The sequence below is a fragment of the Solea senegalensis genome, linkage group LG9, assembly GCF_019176455.1.
Source record: "Solea senegalensis isolate Sse05_10M linkage group LG9, IFAPA_SoseM_1, whole genome shotgun sequence".
Classification (NCBI taxonomy): Eukaryota; Metazoa; Chordata; class Actinopteri; order Pleuronectiformes; family Soleidae; genus Solea; species Solea senegalensis.
This window is the reverse complement of record NC_058029.1, coordinates 21282952-21307396: the sequence shown is the minus strand read 5'-3', so window position 1 is coordinate 21307396 and position 24445 is coordinate 21282952. Positions and strand designations below refer to the sequence as shown.

Here is a 24445-nt window from a genome sequence, read left to right as displayed (position 1 = left end):
GTAAAGTGTGTCCATAAATATGAGCATTTGCATCTGTGCACGTGCACACTGTACAGCAAGAGGAGACATGTGTGGGTGCACCAGAGCTTCTGACACGCACATGTGTGCATGCTGACGTTTGGGAGTATTCATTCGCACGTCAGAGATTCTGGGCTGTGACTCTGTGCAGTGCTGATGTGTGATGTACAGTCGACAGAGCCACACAATGGACACAATGATAACCTTTGAGAATTTTGACATGAAAAACAGTTGCAGGACCCAAATGAGATGCACATTTCTGCTTTAGTTTTCCCCCTCACCGATTTATCTACAGAGGCCCAGATTTGATGTGTAGCAAGAGTGCACAGAGTGTGTGCATCTATCTTGTCTTGTGCCAGAATATAGGTTGCATCCTTTTTACCAATGCATACCTCGCCAACACTCCATCTCCAGCAGCCAGTCAACCACATTTAAACACTAATGAAACCATCCTTTATGTCGATGCAGATAAATTGAACTCTGTATGCTTTCTTCTTTCCATCCTGCCTGAATTCTTTTGTCCGTGTCCACCGGCTCCCAGTGGCAGTGCATAAGCGAATGGCAATGCAAGAAACGCCGTTCTTAATGAGCATCTGAATTTGAGTTCTGCAAGAGCGTAGGGTTGTCTCGACAGCTCACATTGTTGTGGTTTCTCTCTGGGGGCATTGGCTGAAGAGCAAAGTGAATGAAGGTGGAGAGCACACGGGGCCATTATGGCTCAGTGTGTCATTAATCAGGAGCTGATGAGAGGCAGTTTGTGGGGGAAATGGGGCCTATTACAGCTACGGCACTCCCAGGACCACGAGTGAGGCTCTTTTAGCTCGCTTACGTTATGGTCAAACATGCAATAGTCACAAACATTTAAATGGAATGTATTACCACTTTTCATATAAAAAAAAAATACCAAACACAAATTCTGCATAGCGATCACTGGGTTTTGTTATCAAGCTAAAAGAGAAGGGACATTTTCAATTTTTCTAGTGCCACAAATACTTTTTCCCCCTGATTTGATTCTTTTCCCTCCAACACATCTTCACAGTCGACTTCTCTACCCTCCAGCTTGAATCTTCCATTCTCTCAGTTGTCTATGTTCTTTCCTATAGGTTACACTCTCCTTCCTTCCTTCCTACCCTCCTTCCTCCCCATCGCTGTCTCTACTTCTGCGCGTCGTTTCCTCTCTGACAGTCTGTGTGAGGAACATGGTAGGAGGGCGACATGAAGTACGCTCTCATGTGAGTCAGCGAGGGGAGAGAGAAAAATAAATGAACTTACTCTCCTCACTTTGGGGGGTGGGGGTGATATGTAGGACGTGGCTAGCCCCCAATGTCTCATTATATCTAACATTTTTACCCGGCGTGCAAGTACATGGTGGAGGACATTGCAGTGAAGCATCCTGCTGTAGGGTAGAACTCTAAGAAGGTAACAGAGTCTGAGGCTGTGTGTGTGTGTGTGTGTGTGTGGCTGAGTGGTGGGTAATGAGGTGAGAGTCCCTTCAAGGTAGAGGTTAGCAGTGGTTAGGAGGGCAGGTAAACATACCGGCTGCACCACACTGGTGCCTGGCCTCAAGGCTGCTCTGAAACTAGTAGAGGGGGAGAGAGGTGGCGTGGGTCAGAGGGGCGAGGAGTGCGGAAAAACCGGGTCAAGAAGACGGATGAGAGGCCTCAAGGCAGTGTGAGGTAAAATAGGAGGCTGCACAGTCTCAAATTATGACTGTAAAGTGTGGTATTTAGTCAGGGGTTTCCATTCTAAAAATCACTTACAATTAAAGCAGCTGCTAAATATTCAGCATGAGCCGAGTACTTCTTACCGACTGACACACGAACACACCTTCTTGTGATTTAGACGTACTGTCAATGTAGGACACCTGCTGCTTTTTAAAAGGCTCATGAATTCCTTACCTTTGTTCTCGCAGCATATGAAGCATATTCACTTTCATGCAGACAACAAAAGGAAAATTCAAAAAAAAGAAGAACTTTGGAGTTCTAGAGCCAGGATGCAGTTAGCTTAGCCAGATACAGTCTTCATATTTTTTTTTACATAACTGTTTAAATTTAAATTCAACATGTTAATTAGTGAGTTTAGTCTTTTTTTAATGTGGGGCCGAAGCAGCTGTTTCCTACTGCTGCTGGTCTGTATGCTAAGCTAAGATAATACAGACATGAGAGTGCTATTGATGTTTGCTTTCAACTAAATGTTAATGTATTCCTTTAACTGTTAATTGCTTAAACTTTTTAGTGCTGTGGTAAATTAGATTTTATGATTTTTTTATGATGAACTAGAATGAATATGAAGTAGTATTCCTGTCTGATGTGATACACAACATTTTAACGGCACATTTCATTGGACTTTTGCTTTTGATTTTTAGTGCGTACTTCTATCTCTGTAGCCAACATTATTTATCTTAATGATAATAACAACCTTACATTATATTACATGTACATGTATTATTGAGACCTTTATTACCCTATACCTTTTCAGTATGTTAACACGCTGCAGTATGTAGCAGTTTCACATTAGAACACCGAACACTTTGGCTGCTTGTTTCCATTAGTATGTTTAAAATATATAGTATATACAGAGGTTATAAGAAAGTGCAGTGTAGAGTGTCTCATATCCTTTTTTTCAGCACAACCCAGGCAATCACCAAACACACCTGAGCAAAAAGAACTTGAGCAAAAATTGGATTCAATTTGTTCACTTGGCTCGTTTTTATGAACAAAGAGAAAAGAAAAACGCTCTATTTTGTGATTTCTGCACAATTATTGTTTCTGTATATCTCTGCCAAACATGTGATATAAAATGAATCCTAACTTTGAGTCAACGACGCATAAGAAGACGGAAAAAAAGCCTGAACATGTGACCTATAAACACACACCCCCAGGATGTCCATATAAGGAGTTATGTATTATTACCATAGGTGCACCTGCGGCACAGAACCGTGCAGCCCGAGCGCTGAAATTGTTCTTGTATTTGGACGTGTTTTCATAAATGTGCTGACATTCTGACCTGTGCTTTTAGAGCACTTGTTCCTCTTCTGTGAAGTGTCTGCTCACTTTTCACCTCCGTTACTTCCCACCTTTTTCTGCATGAAGAAGGGGGGAGAGAGAGAGCAAGCAAAAAGAGGAGAAACAGCATGTGTACTTGTAGAACAACAGATTATTCATGTCCTGAGTGGACAGCTACATTTGGCTAATGCAAGTCTGCTTTCTCTGCTGGCTGCAGTCAACTACCTCAGTGCCAGTGTAAGTGGACTGTAAATATTGACAGGGAGACAGCGAGAGGCGAGCAGCAACCTTGTCAGAGGGAGACGGAGGAGAGGGGATGATGAAGGCATGGAGAGAGGGAGAGAGAGAAAGAAAGGGAGAGTTCCTGCTTTCTCTCAAGGCAACTGAGTGTTCTTTGATGCACTGTGGCAGGGAACACGGCATCTCCTCTGAGAGGGAGAGAGGAGTCTCTCACACACACACACTCGCACATAAAGCTTTCTAAAATGTCAAAATGCGCACACACTTACATTTACATGCACACATACATACCAAGAAATCAAGCTGTAGGAATGGATCTATAAGGGTACAAACCATTTGTTGCTGCTGTTGTAGAAGGTTACGAGCTGTGTACCTCATTTGAACATTGGTACATTTTTGTGCTTTACATGTAATAGAACATTTCTGCACCTGTGGTGACACAAATGTACCTTTATATCCTGGTACAAAAAGGTACCCAATGGAAACGTCTAAGATTGGAACTTAATGCTTTCTTTATATGACAAACAAAGAACATTATTAGCAGTATTTACAAATCTAAATCAAAATCTGTTAAATGAGCATCTTTTCTAAATGAATCTCTTTTCAGCTCATTCCAACCAACGCATTGTTCTGCGAGAAGCATAAGGCTGTTCAGCATTTATCATGACTGAGTGCAACAAAAGCAAAACTTCATTTCATTTAGGTGGAGTAGAAAGTACACTCACTATGCAAATGCTTAACCCACATGCAGGGTTAGAGTCCATTAATTCAGTGTTTTAACACTTAAAGAGGAAGTACAGGCTTTGTGAGCCGCTCATGAACTGGTTTGAAATGCAGCAGTTAAACACATCTATCAGCAGACTTGTAGCATATTTACTGTTGTCTCACTTTATTCCTGCGTTTATAAATGTGTCATTTACACTTTGAAGGTATAGCTCAGGTGTATTCGGCCGAGGTTGGATGAAGCTCCGACAGCAGCGGCTGCGCTGTGTGCACCCCATGTGCTCACTCTCACTAACCACATGGCTGCCAGCAGGGACACAAGACAAACAGATTGTCGCCACACAACTAAAGGGTCCCCTAATAAAATCTACATCGACTTAAGTTGATGATGTCTTGGGAATTCTGCTAGTCAGCCTTTTCTAACTGAAAACTGAGGTTTGTGCCGCTTTGTAAATCACTCACTTCCTGCACCAAAGCCCGTAGGGAAATTTCACATCAAGGCACACAGGAATCGTTTGCTCCACTGCTGCCTCTATATGGATGTTAAATGTTATTTTGTGACTTTGGTGTTCCAAATCTTTTGCTCAGATTTATCAAAGTGACACAATTTCACCATTAGCAGCAGCTCCTGTGTTTGTATCGAGCTAAAAAGGCTGATTTTCTCTACAGATATTGGTGCGGGAGAGTGACCAGTTTACAAAGCTTCATTTCCAGCCAAGTGGGAAACGTATTCTTAAGATGTCATAGACTTATAAGCAGGTGTAGATTTTCTTAGGTGAGCCTTTTGTTAAGTTCTTAAAATCCCCTTTTCCCCATTTTCCTGCTCAAAGCAGGTTAGTGCTGCTGGTGTGTCAGTAAGTAGCTCCAACAACCACACTCCAAAAAGCCTGAACTTTGTGTACTTTATGGTTTATGGCTAGTGAACGTTTACAGAGCGTACTGCCATCATGACCCATGTCAACGTGACGTCCCCTGCTGCAAAGACTCCAATGATCCCAAACTTATAATCTGATTAAGATGTATAAAGGTCCGCCTAATTAGTGCCGTCAAATGAGACTTGTGAGCTCGTGTTTGTAACATGGTGAGCTTAGAACACGACATGCTTGCTGTACAAATAAATAATAAAGTCATAAGAACACGATTGCTAGGCAGCAGCAACACACCAGAAGGCTCCACTGGGAATTTGTAATGTGATGCAATGGAAGAAAACGGTAGAAAAATAGACTCAAATTACAATTCACCAAAAAATGAACTCCAGTTAGTTATTTAATTGGTTATTTGAATTTACTCCTGGTAAACACAGCTACCAAACACAGCTAACAAAAACCCATAATAATACACTCAATGTGGCATAAGATCAGAATACTGTTTTAATCTGACGGTGACCAATCATATAGTGCTGTGTCCATTCATATCAGAATATTTTACCTATGTTGGCACACATTACTGTTTATTTTGGCATGATAATACATAAATGTGTGAGTCACAAGATGATGGAAAACAATATTTTACTCCAACCACATTATAGGAATTATGTTTAATTGCAGGACATTTCTATCAGCGTACTGTAAGTTGTTTAGTCAGTCAGTTCAGACACACTTTGCCCCTGTAATTTTCCATCTTTGAACATACACAGCCACTTACTTTACAATAATGGCGCGTTACCTACCCTTTTAAAATCCCCTACCATTGTGATCGGTGTTTCTTAGAAATGTTTGAGCATTACTTGGATTCCTAGCTGAAAGGCAGCACCAAACAAAATCAACCTCTTGCTTTGTGTACAGATTATTTCACAGTCTATGAAGGTTTCAGATTCTAGCAGCAGAGGAGGTAACAACAGTTTTACATCTCATTTCACACGGCACTCTGATGTTTTGACAGCTTGTGATTTTGTTCTTTGGCACCGACCATCATCCAATGTGGACGTTTTTGAGAAAGGTTTGAATGGCTATTACAGCGGATCGTTTTGTGCGAGCTGGCTCACCACTGTAATCTCAGAAGATTGCATCAGTGTCAGCCAATTATGGGCTATTGAACAACTGAAAACCACTAGATACACAAGTCTGTGACAAACGGAAGCAACATTTAAAACAGTTGAAACAAACATTTGTGAAAGCTCATGTTTGGATGCGTTCTCCATGCTGACATTGAGAGAGAGAGAGAGAATGGACTAAATCAAATTCTCTTCTTAAATGACATTATAGTGATGCACTTGTCTTGGCTGAGACTATGGACGCAGCTACTGTATGTTCCAGCCAGACTGATAGTGGACCTTAATGTATGACACTGACTCTAATGAGAATGGACTAGTGCGAGTGGACCGAGCCATGTGGGGTAAAAAAAATATGTCTGCAGAGTTTTGCATAAAATAAATGAATTCAGAAAAAGAATGCAAAGCAGATCAACACTGAAAGCGTAAAACTACTATCAAGTCAAATCAAAACTAGCAGTACAATTACCAGAGGCATTTCAGGAGACTAGATTAAACCACACTTAGGTATGCTAATGGGCTTGGGCATAATTTGGAAGTGTACAACCATGGCATCATTGCGATCTCTTGTACATAGCCAATGAAAGAGTTTAAGGAGGTTCTCACACATTTTTTTTTACCATTAACAGCTGTTCTCGGGGGGGGGCCCTGCCAGCCCAGGGCTGCAGGCAACGGCCTACTTTTTCTAACTGTTGCAATGCTTCTGAAAATGTCTTATTTAGCAGAACAAAATGAAAAGAGCTACTGAGAGCATAGTGTAGCAGCACAACACAACAAGCTTGATGTTCCTGAGTTCATTTAGCTCATGAATACATCACGGGTCATTGAGAGCGACGCATGAACAACATCAACATTCTGATCAAATGTATTCCTCTCCATGATTCCGCCCGAATCATCACTCACACAGGGGGCGGAGCTTGACTTCATATTCATATATTCATGAAGACTGACACTTTTTTTTTAAAAGAGCAAACTTTATAAATATGTGATTTCAGATCAGCGACATCACAGGACGTTCAGCGCGATGTCCTCAAGTCCTTTTTTTACTGATCAATCATTTTACGGTGCACTGTTGCTCGGATACAGAATGGATAACACGATGAGAACTAATGGATAGCGAGATGAAAACTGATCAGATGTGATGAAAGTGTCCCCCGGTTGTCGTCGTCCTCCATCGCGCGGCGTCTCCCGTTTGCCCGTGTGATCCTGTCGTTGTCGGTGATTAACTCAACAAAGCGACACGACCAACCAATATTCAGTGTGTCTCAGGTGCCACATTAAATGCACAGCGTAAATGAAATTACATGACGAACCCCTGCTGCTGTTGTAATGACATGAGGGTGATTGAATAGAAAAACCATATCATGATCCTCCGATATTATTAAAACTATTTCATTATCATTACCATTATGATTTGCATAATAACAATGCAAATAAAGACAAGCTGAAACCATTACGCCTTACACTCAGCTAAGTTATTAATGAAGCTCAAAATTACCATCCAGCCTCACAAATCAAAGATTGGATGTGAGTTTGTATTTTATTTAAATGAACCCGTCTCACTAATTATGATTTTGTGATCACTGATTGGCTGCGTCCTCCCCTCTTGTACCTGAAGCTTGTTTAAAAGTGCACATTTATTTGCTGTCAGTGATGATTTCTGTACCTTAATTCTGAGCCGAGTTCCACATTTATCATCTTAAGTACCATCCCTGTACTGCAGGCTACTTTTCTGACAAATGCACCTTCGGGTGCAGAAATTATGCCGCTGCTTCAGTGCCAGTGACATGAATTTAATCCTCAGTTCAGCCACAGTTGACATGAACAAGGCTGAGCTCAGGAAGCACAGTAGATTAGAGATGACCAGCATCCCTGATCTGCTCAGACAGCGTCACGTACACAAACCAAATATATTCAGTCCGACTTTCCTCCAGTCATATTGACAGAGTCTGTATCCTCAGTCATGGCGAGCTGGTCTTGTTGTCCGATTTGAGCGCAATCGATGCGACGTGATTTGTTTATTGTTGTTATTATTATTATTATTATTATTATTGAAATGAACAGTAATGGCATCATGAGAGTGGCGGTGGTGATTGTGGTAGTGGGTGTAGCGGATCTTCATCTGCCATGAAATGAATGTTGGAGGTAGCTGCAGCACTCAACACTGTGGCACTCGCATTGATTGTGAATAATTTAAGATTCGTGTGTAGACATAGAGGTGTGTGTGTGTGTGTGTGTGTGTGTGCGTTCAGGTCTGCAGCTCATATATTCCCTCTCGTTGTGTGGTCTTGAATTTGACATTTTTTATTTCTTTCCCTCACTCATCTCCCTCTAATTCCATCCTGTGCAGTTGTACATGCTCTTGATTATTGGGTTACTGTGTTGCAGCTCAACCTGAATGAACATGTCAATAGACACAATGTGTGTTAAAGCGAGTTAACCTCTGAAACTAAAGGCTTGGATTTCTCTTTCCTCTGAGTGAGCAATGAGATTACACCTACTGTTCTTCTTAATCTCTTTCATTGACCGTCAATTCATTCTGTCCTAATCTCATCTCCAGGCACTCCGCTGTGACCATGGCAGCCTTGTGGGGTTTTTTTGTTTTTTTTTTGTTGTTTTTTCATGCTGCCTGGGCGTTACTGTAGCCTGTGTCTGAGTTCAAAAGAGTCAAATTTCATCTGAAACCAGTTAGTCCTGTTGTATTCAGACTCTGCTGTTACAGCAAACCACTGCTGAAACTCACGTTTCCAACTATAATCAACAAAGGACTCATTTTCTGGGATTAAAGGGGAATATTAGATGAAGTCATTTTCTTTCAAATGTTGGTGTGGTGATCAAACTCTGATGTGTGGAATTTCATGGACGTTGCTCAATTTCGGGGTAAAAAACCTACTGGACATTGACTTGGAAGTTGTGAGGGAGGAAGATGACATAGCAAACATTCCTCAGGCTTATTTTAGTGAACTCCCTTTAAAAAAGACAAGCTAACCTGTGACCCATAAGAATGAAAGTGATTTCCTGCTGCAGCGCTTTTGAAAATGTATTTATTTACCAGTGACCTTGAAATCTCTTAAGCCCGAGGACAATGATATGTATGTATGTGAATGTTTATCCCTCTGTGAAAGCTGTGGACTTCTGATTTTTAGATTGGTCCGTAGGCATTCAGTGAGGTAAAAAATCATGTGTGTGTGTGTGTGTGTGTGTGTGTGGACAGTTTTGCTGAAGAGGTCAGAGAGGGTAATAAAAACAGGCTTATCTCGACTCATTAGGCACCGGAGATAAGAGATGCAGCGGGAGACTCTGCAGATTTGTGCTGTTGTATTACCGGGCCAGACGAGCAAATTCCAAATTACACTAGCAATGGAGCGGGATGACAGGAAATATGATGGGTAGTGTTGGGGTGGAAGAGGAGGAGGAGGAGGAGGGTAAGATAAATGCAGCAAAAGCCTGTCCTGTAAGGGTGAAGCAGAGGATAGGCCAGCGTGTTAACCTTAATCCCTTCAGGGAGAGGAGTAAACACACAGGAAGAGAGAACAAGGGATTGAGTGGAAAATAAAGGGATGTGAGATCTTTGTCTTCCCACTCTCCTTCATCCTCTCAGTGTGTGATCAGCCAGTTGCAGGCATCAGCCGGGAAATCCCTCTGTACTTATCTGAAGCCATCCTCCTAATCACAGCCTTCATCGACAGTAACTTGGCTCCTCCTGCTTCCCTTCTCCCTCATTTCCTTCCCTCATTCCTCTGTCCTCACCTCCTTCCTCCTCCAGTGTCACATCCCCCCCTCCCCCCCTTTACTCTTTTGGAACCTGTCGTCTCTCCTCCACTTGTTTCTCAATAAATCCTCTTTCGCCGAGTACCCTCTCATCATTTCAGCTCTCCTGCCAGTGACTCATATTCACCAAGTTGTTGAGCCGCCTCCTGAAATTATTATTTTTTTCTCCTCCGAAAGTATTTTGAGACAGAAATGAAGAGAAGCCGGCGGTAAAAGTGAAAAACTTACCAGCCACTGGCTGCAGAGTTTCAGCCGCACATCCTGCTGCTGCTGAGACTCTGCTGGTCATTTTCACTTGCTGGAGTGGGTCTGTGGTCATTTCAGACAGTTGCAGTCAACCATCCAGCCTTATCTCCTCTCCCTCCTTCACTCCCTCTCCATCCTCCCCCTCGTCTCCGTGTGCCTCGTGGGAGCGCGGTGGCCTATGGTTGACTGGCTGGCCGCGCGGGCATGGGTGAGCGATGAAGGGCTCTCATATAGGAAGACATACATGTGAATGTGACTGGCTGCACCGTGCATTGATCTGTTTGCCGGAGTGGAGTTGACCTTTAACTGAGTTTTGAAAGTGGGCCATCTTATTCACAGTCAAGCAAAATTCACATGCGCTCGTCCTGGGTCTCCTTTTATTAAAAAAACAAAAGCACATGTCCACAGACATCTTTTGTGTGTGCCTGTGAAAGGAAAGGCAGTGGGTCAGAGGTCAAGCTGCACACAAGCATGTTTGTGTAAATATGTCAAACTGAGTGACGAGTGTACAGCACAGGATACCAGGCACCTCTAAATACAAGGTTTTGTTGGTGTGTGTACTTTGGGCTCATGCGAGCCGCATGAGTGTGTGACATGGATGTTTTCTACAGGCTGTATGTGGATAAATACCTCTCTGGTGGTTTGTCCTTGGCAAGAAGCTGCAGGGACTTCAACAGGCCGAGCAGACACTATGTTCTCATTGACAGACACAATCTGTCTCTCTCTCTGTGTGTCTGTATGTCTGGGATATTTCATTAGCGTGAGACATGGCCTCGTGTCAGGCCATGTTCTCAAGTCATTCACACATCAATCCTCTCCACTGGCCTCTTTTCAGAAGTTATCTAAGAAGAAAGAGCAGCTTTACCTGAACCCGCTGAGTGAAAATGGCACTGGTTTGATAATGGATGCCTGTGAGATAAGGGGTGGGTGGGGTGAGGGGGGGGTCTGGACTCTGTGGTGTGTTAAAACAAGCCCGAGACCAGAAATGGAGGAGGAGGATGGTGTGATGGTAAACAGACATGGCAGTGGAATGAGGAAGCAGTAACACAAGACACTGAGAAGCCGAGGCAGGTATCAGGTTTAGAATGAAACCGGCGTAGCTTTGGTGTCAAAGTGACACAGTGCCTCCATGTGGCAGCCACGTGGTATTACACATTTTACACATGTGGTTTAATGTGATGTGTTTAATGCCAAATTTCACTTTCAGCCGCTGGAAATCTAATAAAGACTTGAATGCCAGCGAGTAAATCACATCACATCCAATCTGACGGCTTGTGTATTGTATGAGGTTTAATGAAGGCTCCCTCGCCTTTTATTTCTCTCTGTTTCTATGTAAATCACCTTGTGAAAATGGGAAATGAATATAACTCCCACTGCTGAACCATTATGGCTTAGAAAATGCCAGAGTAAAATGTTCTATTATTTCCTTCCTGACAGCCCTCAGAAAAATCCGACTAATTATTATTTATTGTTGTTTTAAAACTCATCACTTGAACCTGAAGCCCCCGGTTGGACAGATTCAGGAATTGTCTCTTTTCATTTCCTGCAGCTCAGCTTGAGTTTCCTCAGTGGAGCTGCGTTTTCTCATCTCTTTCATTAGAGATGTTTCTGAAAGTGTTTCGCTGCAAATCCCATAGATTTAATTATTGTTGTTGGTTATGATTAAAACAGACTTAGACAAAATTGTACATTAGCTCATTCTTCAAAGCTGCACCAGGTAGATTGAATTTTACCAGCAGGTTATTAAAATATTTAAGTAACTTAATTTCATCCAGACAGATGGCACAAGGCAACCTCTCCGACCCTGAAACTCTGCTGATCTGTTTTTTAGCATTTATTGCCTGATTCTGTTTATGGCTCTTTCCTGTTGTTAAGGTGTCGATGTGTGTAGGCAGTTGTTGGTGGTGCAGGAGAAGCCATCTGTCCACTGAAGAGACCTGTCTCTCTGACCTGCTATGATTGGTCAAAGTCTTGTGCGATGGCTGTAAAGAGAGACCAGAGGAGGTGCAGATGTGTTATTCTCACTTTCATGTCACTTGATTTGCTTTATGCCAAAAGGTTATTATGGAACTCGGGGTAAATCGCTCCAAAATCCTAAATAACAACACTGCTACTGCAAAAATAAATAAAACAATACAACCTATTCTATATGAATTACATTGATAATTATCTTGCTAACAATAATAAAATAAAGTCCTTACCTCCTTTACTTGCCATGTTAGAATGAAACACATGGCATATAAGTAAAACCTATTTAACTGTGTATTGTGTGTTGCTGTGGTAATTTGTGTCCCTACACAAGCTTAAAAACTACTTTAGATGCAATGAGGACACCACATGTTGGTTTTGCTCCCAAGATAAGATGAATATAGGTTTTTGCACAAAGGGAATAAAAGAAAAAAACAATGGAAAACTTATTTGTACCCCACAGAATACATTCCACTAACATAATTAAGTTCCCCTCATTAAAAGTTTCTCTTTTTTATTATTATATTCAGAGAAACGTTTGGTTTCATCTTTAAAGAAGAAGGTGCTACTGCTCTGTTTCTGTCTCTTTCAGTTTCTTCTTTCATTTCAACCACCCATCATTCAAAAAACCCAACATATAACATGAATTAATGATGCTTTTCAAGTTGATTGTGTCGATGACTCAGAGAAACCTACACATTCAGGTTTCATACATGAGCAAAATAACAAAAAGAGAGCGGTCAAAGCTTGTGTGAGGTCAGCAGTAAGACATGAGTATTAATGAGTGGTGAAGAAAAGAATGAAATGTATTTTAGTTATTCAAAGTAGTCTGTTGTTAGAGGAAAAGTATAATTAGGGGACTAACAACATTCAGTCATGACCCTTCCAATTACAAGGACCAGGGTTTGTTCTCATCAAATGAGCTTCAGATCCTCTCTGCCCTCTTCCACCCCATCATTAGCATAATCCCCTGGGAATATGGGGGGGATAATGAGCTGGGTTGCACCTTTCGTAAACACATGGTGTGTGTGCATGTGTGCATGTGAGTGTGTGTGCGTGTGTGTGTGCGTGTAAGAGAGTAGAGAGCCTGCTGGTTTCCTGTTCATTGTGGTTATGGTTCATTAGTGGATCCTCTGCATGATTCCTCTGGTTCATCCTAATCAGCCGTGTGTGACTCCACACACTAATCAATATCCTTCCTGGATTTACACACACACACGCACACGTATACACATATTCCACGCGCTGATCGCTCTTCATTACACACGAAGGCCACACTTAATCATACGACTTACAGTACAGTGGTTCCCAACATTGGGGGCCGGGCTCCTCTTAAGTAGTTACAAATAAACAAGTGTTCAGAGGACGATTAGCAAATTGGGAAGATGAGAAAAGGTAATTTAATCATTTTTTTCCCAGCCTTTCATTTAGTTTTCAGCACAGATATTTTAAACACTGCAGTCACAGACCTTTTGGACACAGACTTCATTTCCTTTGCTGTTTCCTAAGTTTTATGCCAGACTGTTTCTTTAATAATTGTTACAGATGGAGATACGGCAGACATTTGTCCACCGAAATTCAAATTGTCAAACTAGTCCTTTAATTCTCACCTTTTAATGTTAATTGTTACATTTCAATGATCTGAATTACTTTGTACAGCTCATTGACACTTATTTTGGGAGCTGATGCGGCAAAGACGACCACACGTTTACATTTAAATGAAGATAAAGACCTGGATTATAATCCTTATAACGCTCTCTCTCCTTCTTCCTCAGACACTCGTCTTCCAGAGAAAGGAGCGACGACAGGCAGCATCATCGGAGCCATCATCGGAGTCATCCTCCTGTTGGCCATCATTGGAACAGCCATCGCCATGTACAAGAAACATCGCAAACAGAAGCTCAGCGGAGAGTGAGTGATGGTTTTTGGACTTTAAGTGTGAATGGTTTCGTGTCTGTTGATCCTGTGATGAACTGGTGAAGTGAGAGGGAACGGTATTTGTTCCATCAATGATTACTGTGTGATACAAAGACTATACAAAGAGTATGTGCATGTGTATGTGTGCATGTGTGTAGGTCAGGACAATATTTCATCTAAAATGGTCATTTGACACTCGTTTTGGCTTTAAGAAATTTCAATGAATTGTTCAGTGTCAGCGAGGATGAGCTCCAGTTATGCTGCTTTTCCACTACATGGTCCCAGCACCACTAGACTCACCTCGGCATGTTTTTGTTGCATTTCCATTAGCGATAGATCAGTTAAAAATCCAACATTTAGCAAGTGAAATGTCTAAAATCTCAACAGAGAGGAGTGTGGTGTATTTAGTGACAGCACTGCTGATTGTCTGTGATCGTGTGCAGCGAGTGGCGTCACAAACCCTGACGCTGTATTTCAGTTCAGTGACTGTGTCAGACGTAATATTTAGTAATAAGTAAGTCATATTTTTAATGAACTGATTCTAATGATTCAGTTACACTGAAAACAACTGCTTTACAAGTCACCAGTTTGTGTGTGTGTGTGTGGCACGGCAGTTTCATGCAGCCGCGCTGTGATCACTCCGCCCCCCGTTGAGGAGGGACTATAGTAATGGAAATCCTGGTGTAGAGGCGAGACGAGGCATTACTCCCAGGTAATGGACGGTCACGGCTCAATGTGTCCGTTACTCGTTTGCCAATAGTGACTCACCCTCGTGTGATTTGTCGGAGCATATTTCCCTTTTTAATTAGTTTTGATTCTAGTAAAGACGAGAGCACTTATAACGACGTTTGAATCCAGAGGGTCGCTGTTGCAGGGGCTAAAGTTTCAGGGATCAATATGTGATCAATGTCACAGCAATGAGGCTGTCACAGTTAAACCACCCTTACTGTCAAAGTGAGAAAATAACAAGACATCTCAATACAGCTGCTGTTGTGTGACGTGTGTGCGTGTGATGAATCATTTCTGGTGGCGTGCTGTTCTTAAGTTAATGTAATAAGGATTCTAACCGAGACATTTCCAGTTCTTTATTTTTGGGGGGTGAGGAATGAGCAGGAAGAAGAGAAATGAAGAAGAAAGAATGGTAGAGAGACCAGGAGGGTCAGAGTGGAAGAAGGCCACACAGAGAGCAACATGTGAAGAAATAAGGAATAATAACATGTCAGTGTGAGGGATGAAGATGAAGATGAGAAGGTTTCAGATTCAGAGACGAGGGACAGAAGCAGAGGAGGCAGAGGATGGACAGTCAGGGATAATCCAGCCCTTATTCCAGCTCCACCACATGCTATGTTTTTATTCTATGTGTAAATTCCAGTAAAATACAATAAAATAACACGTTTTCAGTAAAGCTTATAAAAGGTTAGAAATGTAGAGCTTTACAAATGTAGCCAGTTTATTTCAACGACACGCTGCCGAAAACTCTTCCCCATCCGCCACTGCTCCCACTGTCCTGTACTATGGATGGATGGGTAGACAGATGGGTGTTGGTAATTAGACATGCGGTACATGAAAACATCCCGTCACAGGAACTCTGAACAAAGCACGTCATTGTGATTCATGATGTTGTTGCTCTGATTGTAAACATCTGGACCACAGTATCAGTTCTGAAATCAGGGAATCACGGAAAAAATATGTGTTTGCATCACAGATATGTGATATGTGTCATTTTAATGTTTGTTATAAATCATGAGGTCTTGGAATGACTGGAAACATGCAGACTCCCCCTTGTGGCATTTAAAAGTAAATGACGAGGCTGTATGTTAGGAATCTATAAAATATTAACCATTTCCCCACAATTATTCTGATCCTAGAAATTCTCTATGGTTATCATCCTATTCCTACAGTTTATTATTATTATAATCATGTTTCTTTTATTCCTGCACGTCTGCCATGACTCACATGAACGCTGTGTTTTTCAGGGGTCCACCCAAGTACAAGCCTCCTCCCCCTAAGAAGACCAACAACATCAATAATGGGGTGAGTCACCGTCCATGAATCCCTGTACATTATTTAATGTTATTACTGACTCATGTATATGCACGGTGTGTGTGTGTGTGTGTGTGTGTGTGTGTGCTCAGCAGGGAACCGTAACTTATGCTGAAGCGGACGACAACAACAGAGCGCTGCCTTTGCCGAACACTGCCCCGTCTTCTGAACACGACCACATGTTGAATGCAGAGGTGACAAACTTACCATCGTGTTGTTTTTTTACGCCTGGCTTCTAAACCTTTTACTGTGTTTTACTATCAGACGCATTGTTTTTCTTTTTTCTTCATTTATCAATTCACCTTTAGAATCTGACCACTTAATAAGGTTTATTTACTTTATACCCTGTATCTATTACATGTAAGTTCATTCACAGTTGTATTATGACCTCGTTTTTTGCTTTGTTGCTTCAATAATCTAATGGTTTATTCAATAATTGAAACCTTTAAACCTGCTGGATCCATCTGTTTGTTTTCATGTGTCCTGACGGGAACAAGAACATCTCAGAATAATGTAACTCTGAGTAACTGCTCAGTTGCATAATGAAAATATAATGAGGCGTTTCATTGATACAAATTGTATTCTGCCGTTTTTACTTGATTTTCCTTCTGCCAGTTTATCTCGTCATCAGTCGACTCTGGGTCTGATTTTTCAGACTTTTTCAGACAGAGATTCTGAAGTCTGAAAAAGTCATGATTGGATTTTCATCAAACTTTGGTTAATGGTGTGTCTCACTGTGTCGTCGTTGCACTGTTACAAATACACTGATTAGCCCGAGGAGCATCACATCACATCACTTTACCACAGCCAGAACATTTCAGAGAATGATGCTGATTGCCTCTTGGATTTTTGGCTCTTTTTATTTTCAAAATGATGCCGACCAAGCCAAGATTGGAAATTGCAGAATTAATTACACAGCGATTTAAATTCCAAACACTAAGTTAGTTGTGTGCACTTTGTTTTTTAGTAGTTTATTTGCTGAAATGGAAAATGCTGCCCATCGGTTTGTTTTGTCGCAGCGTTTAATCGCTTTAGAATAAACATTTTTTAGTTTTCCTGGACTTAGAATAAGACTTTTAAATGTACTTTTGGGAAAGGCTTTATGGCGCCACCATCTTGTGCCACTTGTGCCACAGTAGCACGAACAGACGTGCATTTTGAAGCAGAAGCTTTTTATGCAAATGAAGAAAAATGAAACAAACCCACATAAAAGTGATTCATGGAGGAGGAGGAGGAGGAGGAGACAGAAAGATGGTGGAGGAGTTAAAGTGCTATTACATCCTTTCTGGTATGTGAAGACCACCATAGTTCAACTGTGTGTTTGGGAACGGGAGGAGTGAGATCTGCAGTCTCATCATTTATTGTCACTAAATGTTTTTTTTGTCTGGTTGACCCACATTTGACCTTTCATCATACACCAGTGATGTCACGTCCTCACCCTTTTCTTTGCTGTTGCTGTTGTTGTTGTAGCCCCATGATGAGGATGAGGAGAGGGCGCATTATTACTCTGCTGCCCCCTCTGGCTGGGATGACCCTCAAGACAGCGAGGTCCTGCCTCCGTACGTGCCCACAAACCGCGACGTCCAGGACCATCACCGAGGCCTCAACGTCGACCGCGGCGACAGCTTCGTGTCCCCCGCCATGTTTGTGTGAGGAGACGGTGTGAGAATCCACAGAAGATACTGACCTGTGTAAATATGAATGAATGAGTGAGTGAGTGAGTGAGTGAGTGCTCATTTCTCAGAGACAACATTTGAACGTGGACGTTTGATACTTACTGTAGGTATGAACTGTAGATTGGGGGTTTCTGTTTTGTATTTTTGTTTCAGAATATTTATCTGCGATCGGATTATGAGCAGATTTAACGCGGGTCAGTTCTTTTGTGACCGTTTTTTAAAATCCTGATCAGATTGAGCCAGCAAGATACAAAGTGTCACCATGAGCACAGCTGTAGAAATATAAGAAAGTTATTCTTTTTTTCTTAAACTGGGAATATATCAGAGACAAAATAGTTTTTAAAAACCTTACTTAAATGTTTAAGCATGTCATCATTTATCACAAAGGCATGAGACGGCTGTAAGTGTGGTGAACAGTAAACTGTGCTGCATTATTTAACGCATAGCTGTCACATGCACACATTATGGGTTGGTTTGCAAAGCACAATATTCATGTTACCTCTTTGTAGCTGTCTGCTTATGTTGAGGAGTGTGAAGTGGACGTAGAGCAGCTGCACGTGGAGAAGCTTTTAAAGCTTTTAGCTCCGGCACATCAGGCAGCGCGAGGACGAGACCGCATGACGACAACAAAGCCGTAAACTGCAGTGAATGGGAGTTAACTGCTGGGTCAAAGATGTATTTATGTGTTAATGTTTGTATTTTATTCGACTTTTTGTGATTTCTGCATCTGGCCAACACAGCAACAAACAACAATAAGAGTTATGGATTTATTTAGCGTGATGCTTTTGGCCTGTAGCCTCTCGGCTGTAACATGTCTCTCTATCCGTCCTTAAATCCCTTGCTCAAACAGTGACTTGGGATATCTGTTACTTCAGAAATACTTTATTATTATTCGCTCGATAACAATGTGTTGATAGTAGTAGTAACTCATCTCAGGATTAGATCTGACTAACTGGAGCTCAAACCCAGGGATGATGTCACTCAGTCACTGTTAGTGTTGTGATTTGTGCGTCATTAACAGGTCAGTGACACTTAATCACCTTTATTTTTATCCTTACTTCATCAACTCCAAGATGTCTGCATGTGTGTTAGTGCCAACCAGGTGTGTTTTCTCTCTTAACTAGTGATGTTGGTTTGAATATGTCCATTATTATTATTATTATTATCATCATGATTGATTTAATTCTCAGACTGATCATGACAGTTGTTGATTCAATAAACGTTTTAACTGTGATCCTCATAGAATGAATGAATTAATGTGAGTTTGTCGTTTCACCTCTGTTGTAACGCCATGGTTTCACCACACGGTCGCAGTGTGGACTGAAAATGTATGAACACTCATCTCCTAATGACTAGAGCAGAGAATACTGAATAATCTATTTAAATGAATGATTTGGTTATTGTTGGATATTGTCAATGATTTATTTTATTTTTTTTTAAATCAGGAAATGACGGTTGAGGACAGAGTAATTGCAGATGCTGCATTTGCACTGCCTACTTATGTCCAGGTGGGGGCTCCACATTAGGGAGGATGAAACAGCTGGAGGCTGATTCAGTGGCAGGCAGTCGTTCTCTTGCTTCCACTCTGGTTTTTTTTTTTTTCTTTTTTTTCTTTGCCTGAGTCATCTCTTTCTATCTTAAGCCACAACTTCCTCCAATCACAGCCCACGAAGACGTCTAACAAGAGGAAGACCTTTTTTAGATCAGTGTGATTCATTCGCAGCAGTGGTGACACTGCGCCAAACAGATGCAGGATGTACGGATTACATGCATCACCTCGTTGCACCACTGACTCACATGTGTATATATATCTATATCTATATATAAACCACTTGTCTCTTGCAGCTTATCCATATTAATTGCTACGTGGTGTAGCAGCGTCCTGACAGAACCCGGTGCAGATTAGCCTGTGTGTGTGTGTGTGTGTGTTACTGCAGATGAGGCCGAGGCCTGAATATCAGCCTAACATGACTCTGCATTCTGTTCCCTCTCTGTAATCTCATCACCCAGATACACAGTGATTTTACTTGAGCTAGTGAAGGTGTTATTATGTAGCTCTGTTTAGTCCAATATGCAACACCAGTAGTCGGACAAGTCTTATGTCTCTCCTTGTCTGAAGTCTTTACTGCCAACGACCAAACTCTTTTTGGGCGTCGACCTGGAGAGTCACCTTCAGCTGCACGCTCACGACTATTCTCTGTCACTGTGGAGCAGCTCATCTCATTTTGTTTAGTGTTGAGTTCAAGTGGAGCGACTGATCGAAGTACACAGTACATCCTGACCCACAAGCTTTCAGAAAGCACAGAAGAAATAGGTTGTGAATATGATACAATTACGATGCTGCTGTGTTTGTTTACTTCACATTCTATTACAGAGTTGGATTAAATTTGACCTGTTTTTTTCAGATCTTTTACTCGTAAAGCAGAAACACTGTTGAGAACAGTGAAGGGCTTTTATTTATTCATTTAGACGTCAACGTTTGTTTTTTTTTTTCAATCCCAACTTCCTCTGTTGTTGTGGGTTTGAGACATGTCTCTCAGATCCACTGTGTGTGATGTATCTCTGGAAATGAGTGAAAAAAGTGAAGTGAGCCTTTAATACTGTAAACAACCCCATTTAATGCACTATATTTGTATACAGGCTCTGACATTTCTTGCTATCTTTTGCTGATTTTAGTTTTTCATGTTGTTCTGCCTCTGTTTGTTCTTCATGAACAGAAACGATGTAACCGTACTGATACGCTGCATCCTTCATCTGAAAAATAGCCCCGTCCAGCAAAACTATCAGACCCATCTCTGTGTATGCAGCAGTCGCTCAGGGACGGCGTTATATTCTGTCAGGAGAATTCACTTGTGTGTGAACGTCACCGGGAAACACAGAGACTTTGACCTCAAAACCTCAGTGGTTTGAATGTAACGGGCATTTGTTTATATTTAAAAGTTGCTCACTCGGTCCTGACATCTTGTGAGTGTTGCACATGTCTCACTTTTTAAAAATGGTTAAAGATGACGTCTGTGATTATCTAATGCATTCTTTCTGTACATTAAGGTCTTTATAAAAACATTGGATCAATATGAACGATCTGGGAGTGGGGATCTCTCAAATGACTGCGTATTGATTGACGGAATGTTGGATTGCTATGGTGGGAATGCACAGTCTGCTGGTGCAGCGCTGAGTGTAGAGAGAGACAAACTGCAGACATGAACATTCAATATGTGTGTTTGTGTTGTTTCTGTGGAGAGGAGAATGACGGAGAAGCACAAACTCGTGAAGGGGAAACTGTGTTACTTTCCTCATAAACTAGCAGTGATTGACTGGCAGTTGCGATTGCGGCATTACAGGATTAAGTGTCTTTGTGAACTGGCAGCCAGGTAATGAGTGAGAGAGAGAAGGCAGAGAATAAAGCTCTCATGCCTCCAGTGCTGCTAAGCTGGTTAAAAATAGAGGCAGAAGAGAGGGATTGAGAGAATCGGGATGGAGAGAAAAGATGGGGGATGGAGGAAACGACTGATTCGACTCCGAGTAAAGTAGACAAGCAGGGATTTACCGGGGTGACCTTGAACTGCCACTAAAGCAAGTTTGTGGCGACCTGTTAAAGACACACACACACACAACAGTCCCCATGTTGTCACTCTGTGATTCCTGGTGATTTGTGAACAACCTGACCTGATGGACAATCTCTGCCTGTGCTCATCATGTGTATGACAGTGATGAGCATGCTTGGCTGCATGCTGTTGACTTGGTTGGTAAGTAACTACACACACACACACACACACACACACACACGTTTGTGCAGCATTCCTAGTGAGGACATAAAGCATTCCCTAGCCCCTTACCTTAACCTTAACCCTTGCAAATAAACCCTTAACCCAATTCTAACCCTAATACCAAGTCTTAACCCTCAATGTTTTTTAAAAAAATTAAGGGGTGACACAAGTGTGAATACCAGGCAAAATGTCCTCACTTTCCCAAAATGTCCTCAGTCCCTGATAGACACCCATACAAGAACACACCCACACACATTCATGTTTGTGCAGCTTACCTTTGAAGGACTCACACTGACTTGCTTTCATTTCGACGGCTTAAACAGAATATTATCCCTAATTTCAACCCTAACCGCAACCCAACTTAACCAGTGCCTCATTAGGGCCAGGTTTTGGTCTCTGTGAGGACTACTGGTCCCGACAAGGTCCTAAAGATGTAACAAATACAAGAACACACACACACACAAATGCAGGCCTGTCTAAACATGACAAGGTTGAAGCATTGAATGCTCTTGAATATCTATTTTAGGAGCTGGAAATAAGAATAGATTAAATCAAATGGTGATATTTAAGCAGCGATTTGACAACGTTGAATCACCTGTATCTTTATTTATCTATTAGAAGATGACGTGAAGAAGACGAAGTGCTGGTTTTTAAGTAGACTACAGTTACAGCTCTGTGTTTCTACAAAAAAAGGTCTCTCCACCTCCATATTTGTCTTTAAAAACCTTTGCTTTAATTGTTTCTTTGTTTAATTCTTGTTTTCCATCATCTCTCCATGTATCTAATTGTGTAAACACCAGGCCAGAAGGACGAGCTGCGTGAGAGGACACCAAGAGGACGAGGGAGGCACAAACGCTACAAACACTGGCAGCGCGGTGAGTGACACTGTCGAGACGCCCTCGCAGCACGGAAACATGCGAGTCTGGAGAGGAATGGAAAAGAAAAGAGGGAGAAACTGATCAGAACTGGCAGGGAGAGAGAGAGAGAGAGAGGGGGGAATATTTTAGGATTAAAGAGGAGGTGAAGGTGGAGGGCAGACGAGGCCAACGCACAACTATAGGGAGGTCTATTCAGCTGTTTACTTTAAATTTAATCTGTTAGTTTTACAATGTTGCTTTGTCATTCATTCATTCATTCATTCATTCATCTACTGCTTTACTGTATCCTCCATGTGAGGGTCATGGGGAGCTAGAGCCAATCCCAGCTGACATGGGTACATCCTGGACAGGTCAGCTGTCCATCACAGGGACAACACACAGAGACAAACTACCTCTCGTATTCACACCCATTTAACCTCTGCATGTTTCTGGACTGTGGCAAGAAACCACACACACACACACACACACACACACACACACACACTCACACACAGAAAACATGTTAACAGAAAAGCCCTCAATGACTGGGCAACAGTGCTCGCCATTATGCCGCGGTGTGGCCCCAAATATTCATAAAAACACACCTTGACATTTGCATCAAATTATTATCTGCATCTTCAGATTATGTCCAGTAGAAATGATGCAACTATGTGTAAACTCCTGATCTCCTTACAGTTAAGGAAAGGGTTAAAACAAATCTGCATCAACATTTAATGTGTTCTTCTGCTACATAATCCTGCTGACTGTCAAACAAACATCAATGAAAAAACATCAATAATAATCAGATTTCAGACCTTCAGCATAAAGTAGTCTCATAATAAAGGAATTTAATCACAGATCACTATTTAAAACATGAAAACCCATGGAACAGCACATACTTTATACATATTCGCACATATTTGGTCAATGTGTGCGAATAAATAATCAAATAAGCAAGATATTTCATTCAATTCAAACTTTATTCAAAGCAGATACAAATACATACATCACATGATTAATCAAATACTAATTAGTTGCAGTTGTCTCGCTAGTTTTTTCTAAACCTGGTTGAGTAACAGAAGCAGCTGTTTTCAGATTTTGAACTTTTAACTTTAAGAATTAAAAACAACAACAAAAGTAAAGTAAAGTTAAGTGTAGGCTGTTTCATGCAGTGAAGTCAGTCGATTTATTTAGATCGATATTTAACTCCCTTGGTGAAGGTTAAAGTTTGGGCAAATGCTTAAAAAAGAAAAGTATTAATAAATACTAGATATTAACACGAGTCAGTAACGACCGTAAATATCTGTGAAAGGGTTTCTTGAGGCGGCCATCTTAAACGCTGTAATCATCATTTCATAACACGTGTTAATCATTGTCTTTGCAACTGTGTGTCACAGCATTAACAAACACACAAACAAACAAACAAACAAACACACTGTGGCCAAAGCAAACAGTGTCAAACTGCTGTGATCATGTTTGGACAGAGATATTCAATAAAACAGCACTTTGCTCTGACACACAGTGAATAAACATGCTGATGTCATCACGTGTAAACGTGTTTAACAGCCACCTTTAGTGTTTAAAACACTTACTCTTATATACACATATAAGACATTCTGGTTTTATTGTATTACCATTATAAACCTCAACCATTTTCACATGTCACAGTAACCGTGTGAGAGAGGAAGCAGCAGCAGAGAATGATCACATGATGTGAGGGGGCGACATGTAAGACATGATCTACATACATAGTTATGCAAATTCATAAATGTGCATGAGACGGAGGGAGAGATGGTGTTCAGGCACTTGTACACGGTTTGGTATCAGTCACGTCGTTCTCCATCACTAGAGTAGCTCCTCATAACGCGGCTGTGCACGACTGCAGTGGCGGCATTTTCTACACGGCACAAACTAGTGACGAGCAAAGCAGTTGTTTTCGGTGTAACTGAATCATTAGAACCAGTTCATTAAAATGATTAGTTCAGTACTTCCTGCATGACCGGCGCACGGACTCGTCTGACACAGTCACTGACCTGAAATACAGCTCATCAGCTTGTGATTGTGCCCACGATCGCCGGCTCTCTGCTGTGCTGTCGCTAAATACACCAGATTTTGGACATGACCTTGTTAAATGTTGGAGATTAACACATGTTTTCAGTCTTTTTAAGTCTTTTTAACTGATCTACAGTTCAGCACTGTTCAGGTTTGATTCTCGTGTCGGACG

General features: G+C 41.6%; 1 protein-coding gene across 2 annotated transcripts in view; it reads left to right on the top strand.

The window, feature by feature from the left end:
- Positions 1–18831, top strand: part of si:ch73-22o12.1 (nectin-2) — a 78125-nt gene extending 59294 nt beyond the window's left edge. The window contains exons 7-10 of one of the 2 annotated variants that reach the window (XM_044033571.1): positions 13737–13872; positions 15855–15912; positions 16017–16115; positions 17392–18831. In XM_044033571.1, the coding sequence (XP_043889506.1) occupies positions 13737–13872; positions 15855–15912; positions 16017–16115; positions 17392–17574 (476 nt within the window). In that variant the 3' untranslated portion in view covers positions 17575–18831. Of the gene's footprint in view, positions 1–13736; positions 13873–15854; positions 15913–16013; positions 16116–17391 lie in introns of both variants that reach the window. The other variant, XM_044033570.1, reaches the window with a different exon arrangement.
- Positions 18832–24445: the final 5614 nt, after the last annotated feature.